General features: G+C 48.9%; 1 protein-coding gene across 3 annotated transcripts in view; it reads right to left on the bottom strand.

The window, feature by feature from the left end:
• Positions 1-5,201, bottom strand: part of PFDN4 (prefoldin subunit 4) — a 7,720-nt gene that overhangs the window by 2,152 nt on the left and 367 nt on the right. Inside the window, exons 1-3 of one of the 3 annotated variants that reach the window (XM_015597298.2) lie at positions 4,547-5,019; positions 1,004-1,111; positions 85-225 (exon numbers count right to left, since the gene is read on the bottom strand). In XM_015597298.2, coding sequence (XP_015452784.1) covers positions 85-225; positions 1,004-1,111; positions 4,547-4,696 — 399 coding nt within the window. In that variant the 5' untranslated portion in view covers positions 4,697-5,019. Of the gene's footprint in view, positions 1-84; positions 226-1,003; positions 1,175-4,546; positions 5,020-5,201 lie in introns of those variants that run through there. The other 2 variants (XM_006921927.3, XM_025039985.1) reach the window with 2 other exon arrangements.

Genomic DNA, 5,201 nt, shown 5'->3' with positions numbered 1-5,201 from the left:
ACCTATAGTCACGTGTTCTTTATAATGACACAAATCCCAGTTTAAGAGTTAGAAGTCATCACCCGGGGTCACACTTCACTATACCTTTGCTTCTTCTAACATTTCTTGCGTTTCCTCTTGAGAATGGCTAATGAAAACATCGCCGATCTGATAAGGCATCATTAAGCAGTCATCATCTGCAAGCATGATGTCCTCACAAGCATCTTCCAAATTCTGGAGTTGTTTCTATAAATGCAAAAGTAAACGGCAATGAAAACTGGGTTCAAAAGTCCCTGTTAAAAACTAAAAGCCAATTTTGATTTGGGGACACCAACTCCCTGAGGGAGCCTTTCACAAATGCATTATCACACTGAAATAAGACTTTCTTACAAATTTAGATGGCATTTCATAAGGAAGGACTGAAGAGCGAGCTAACACATTGTCCTCTGGATAGTTCCAGATCGCTACCAGCACCCTGTGGGGGACAGCGGTGTCCGTGCCACTCGAAATGTCTCCTACTGTGACAGTTTCTCACTTTTTTTGTGAATTCTGCTTTCTTAGGGGAGAATTAAAAACAAAAAACAAACCTACAGTTCTCCGCTGTGCTTGATGATAGGATGAAAGCAAATAATAACTAAATTCCATCAATCAAATGCACTTGAACTGGACCTTGGCCCATGGGCATGAGGGCTTGGGGTGACAGGGGTGGCGGTGGCAGCAAGCCACATCTGACGAGGCAGCTTCCTCAATGGGATCAGTGGGGACAAGAGCGTTCCATCCCCAGCCAAGTCCTCTGATATGTGGTTCTGGGACCTGCTCCTTGAACCTCAGCCTTGAGTCACACCCCAATCCACCTCTACATCATCTCACGTCCCTTAAACAACGTCTTTCTTCTTAAACTGAGAGGATCGTGTCATCTGCGACAGCATCCAGAGATAAAATTACAAATTATAGAATTCAGTTTTAAAAAGCGATAGTATGAAGAACTTTTATTTTTCTTAAATTAGAAACATATTTTCAATACCTTTTTTACATCTATTTCTTCCTTCAGCTCTGTGATTCTACTTGTATTCCGTGCAAATTTGTTGATCTTCTGCTGATCTTCAAAGGTAACGTTGACGTCTTCTGCAGCCTGAAAAGCAGTTAAACACCAGATGCTCCTCAGTTTCCCCTCATTCATAAAATAGGAAGAGCAGTCGGTTATAACTTAAAGGAGGAAAGAAATACACATGTAGTTTTAACAAGGGCCATTTTTGGCCCTTTTGCTAATAACAGTAGTGGTGCACATAACCACCCCCCCCCCTACCTTCACCTGCTCTCTCGTGACCAATGACGTAAGACACGCAGCTTTGACTCCTCCAGACGTTGGCACTCAGGGGTAGGAATACAAAGGCAGACGCCTGGAATCCCACCCACCCCGACCCAGGCTCTCATCATCCAATAAACAGTTGTGCATGTACCTGGCCCGTCGTCAAAGACCCAGTGGGCATTTAAAAACAATCCTTTACACATGACATGAGTGTTCAATTATGTGCGTGACATTTACGATATGGAAGTCGGGAAACAAAGAACTGCATAGAGAAACCAAAGTCCATATACAGATGCGCTGGCACTCAAGTCATTTCGCGACACGAGGACTACCCATTCCCTAAGCAAACAGGGCACAGGGAACACCAGAGTTGGCATCGTGAGGCTTTATGGGGTAATCCACGTGCAAGCACCTAGCACGAGGCTTCCAGACGCACAGCTGAGCCTGAATGCCCGGCTTCTGAACGTGAATCTGAATCACGCCCGGTCAGACTCACATGCATATGGTTTCTGAAAAGCTGTAGAGAGAACTCGGCCCCTGCTTCCTCTCTATCAGAGACGGCGTTTCCTGTTGCAGCCCCACCAAACGTGGGAGTGCCTTTCCTCGATGGTGGTTTTCTCACCGGGGTTCAAGGCTAAACGTTGGTGGGTGGCACGCGCCGGTGGGGTGCTGCTCACAGCAGGGAGGGAGGGGTCTGCACCTTCCCGACTAGCAGCGGCGGTGGCTTCCATTTCCATCCCACTGATCTAGAACACTCCCACAGTGCCTGCAGCTTCGTTTGGGCAGGGAGGGGTAATTCCTAACTGGGGGTCTGTGGACACTGAGACAGCCGTTTACCCCCTGAAATTACATGCGAAATGGCAGGTATGTACGTGCATTCTTCTGGAAGGGTCTTCATAGCTCTCATCGAGCTTCTTAAAAGGATGAGCACCCCCAAAGCTCAGGAATGACTCCTTTAAAGGAAGTCAGATAGTTCTGACCTTTTATGTCGTTCTGACCATAAGAATTCAAGGAAGAAGGAGCTGCTCTGTATTGGAGGCAGCACAGAGTGCTGGGGATCCTAAAAGTGGATTCAAATCTGGGCGAGCAGGAACCACGGCCAATCGTGCAAGATCCTCTGGAGCCGCCTCGGGTTTGTGACCTGTAAAATGGGGAAGCTAGCCCTATCTCGCAGGGCTGATACACTGAGCACCTAGCACAGCCTGCGGATGGAGTCGCTTTTCACTATAAGTGCTTTACTTCCTGAGTAACGTTTACCAAAAATCATCATGAAGGAAGAAAAGCTCCAGATCTAGAAGAAAAATATCTAGGCCTAAGGGAAACATAACTGCTCAAGATTCAAGATAAAAATGAAAATCCACTGGAGCCCGACCGGGGTATCTCCCAAGTCTCTATGATATAGAATCTATTCACCTTTCACGCACGTGTTCATTTAGTAAGAATTCAGTGTCTCCTGTGTGGCAGGCACCGTGAACAGAGCCATGGTCCCACCCTCGTGAATGCTGGCGAGCTTACATTCTGGTGGAGGAGATGGGCGAAGACAAAGCTTTTTCCTAGATGGTGATCCACGGGATGGAGACAGTAAAATGGGGTGGAAAGTGTTGGGGGCTGGGGAGTGAAAGGGGCTCCTTCAGGTAGGAAGGTCAAAGACGGCTCCCCGGAGAAGGGCCCATGGACACACAGCAGGCTGTGGTCCCCTTGTGGCCAAGCGCCAGGCCTTAGACAGCAGAACTGCAGATGGGAGGATAAATCGTCTTGCTAAACATTGTCACCAGCACAGTCATGACCCAGTGGACGGAATGTGTTATAAATGTGAAGGACGCCAGATTGCAAACGATTTTTGTTACACTCCAAGGGCACCCTGTGACATTTCGCTCTCAGGCCTGGCGTGCCTGCATGTTTTCTCCTGAGGGACAGCGGGAAACGTGTTGTATGACTGACCTGTCAGGTGTTCACAGCTCTGGACATATCTACGAGATGTCGCACCTATCATGCCAGCCTTACTGACATAAAGAAAATCCTTCATGCTTTGGCCACCGCCTACCCGTCTCAATGTTCTACCATCAAGGTTCGACTCTCCTCCCCAGATTCTTACCGTTCTGGCCTTCCTTTTGTTAAATGCACTCAACTCTTTGCAGGAGAAACTCTCTCTAGAACATCTCGCTTCCTCTCTTCCCCTCCCTATGGGACCCGACAGACCACATCTTCTCTGATCACGTAACAGACCTTAGTCCAGACTTCATTTTCCAAAGACTTTTTTTTTCCACACTTCTTATCAGAGTTGGAAATTTTACAGTTTTTTGTGTGACTATTCGATTGATGCCCGCCTCTCCCCCAGAGCCAATGTCCTAATACTAGGGTATGATAATAAGGGAGAAAAACATCATTGTTCCTGACTACTGTCACCTCCATCACGGAAAACTGAGACTGTGCCGTAGTCTGTGCTCAAAAGGCTTGCTGAATGAATGAAAGGAAACAATGTCAGTAATCAAAATTGTTGCAAAGTCCCCGGGCTGCCATTCCTCTAAGTCTGCTTCATCTCTGAACTTCGGTTTCCGTACCTGTCAAACCGGGTGAAACGCAACTAGTATCCTCCACGGAGTTAAAGGTCGTACCTAACAACAGAGGGTTTGATTTCAATGCAAAAGAGAGGTAAAGCGAATCACCCAAAGTGTCAGGCCTGTCTGAATCGCCATGGCCCTGGGCCCACTCTGGTACTCCATAAGCATTTAATGCAGGGCAGACCAATGGAGAGAGCTGCTCTCCTGGTTTGCCTGGGGCTTTCCCAGTTTTAGCAACCCCTCGATCTCGGATGCACAGGGACGGGTGGTCACCTTGCACCAGATACAGGTGGCTCACACTACAGGGCGCTGCAGAGTAGAAGACCTACGGAAGCCGGTTCCCATGTGGTCCTTGAAATGGAATGAGAACATGCACGAAACCTGGAAAGCAAATCCCTTCAGCCAGAGGACTCTCATCAGACATCATGGAAGTAAAATCACAGACTCCGGAGTCCCCCATACCTGTGTTTACTTAAATCCTAACTTTGCCTCTGTGCTCCTCAGATCTAAAGGAAGGATAAAAACAGTATCTCCCCTAAAAGGGCTGTAAGAGTAAAATGAATAATGTGTGCAACACCCTCAGAACTATGACTGGCACACAGTAAAGTCTCAGTAATTACCAGATATTATTTCCTTGCCCCCTGCCCATTTTACTTTTCTACTCTCTAGATATCTTTAAGCATCTGGGTAGACTTACTGGATTATAAACCCTAAACGGGAGTTTATCTTGCTTCGTAGGTGAAAAAGTGTGCTTTGGAAAAAAAAAAAAAATCGGAGTTTGAATTCCAGTTCTACTTCCTATTAGCTTAGTCACTTCCAAGCCACCAACCGCTCTAAGTTTCTCCATCTGTAAAGTCGGGGAAAATCCGTATCCCTGGCTAAATTCCTGGGAGGATCAGGGAGACTAAACGCAGGGCTTCCGGGCTCTGGCCCATCGTCATCCTCAGCATACACGGTTTGGGCCTGGGGGACGCAGGGACAGCGAGTGTGGCAATGGGCTCTGGCCGGGCACAGGGGCTCTGGGGCCAGATCATCCAGGAATGCAGGATCCTTGCAGGTGCGTAACCTTGGTCAGGTGACTCCGCCTCCCTGGGCCTCAGCTTCCGTACCTGCACTGGGCCGTACCGGCACTACCTACCCCGGTGAACCTGGGAGGGTCAGATGCGACAACCAAGGTAAAGCGCCCAGCGGTATGGCCAGCTGCAGTCAATGGGACCTGCGGCTTCCTACACCCCAGTGACAAGGCCTGGGCCGCGGGGCCCTCGCACTCTCCAGGGCCATCCTCAGCACCGAGAGGGGCGGCCCAGAGCCCTCCGAGGGTCCCGGGGCGGCGCCCCGCCTGGGCCGGCCGG

This window comes from Pteropus alecto, unplaced genomic scaffold (genome assembly GCF_000325575.1).
Source record: "Pteropus alecto unplaced genomic scaffold, ASM32557v1 scaffold45, whole genome shotgun sequence".
Lineage (NCBI taxonomy): Eukaryota > Metazoa > Chordata > Mammalia > Chiroptera > Pteropodidae > Pteropus > Pteropus alecto.
The sequence above is the reverse complement of the archived record's forward strand: the minus strand, read 5'-3'. Positions and strand labels throughout refer to the sequence as shown.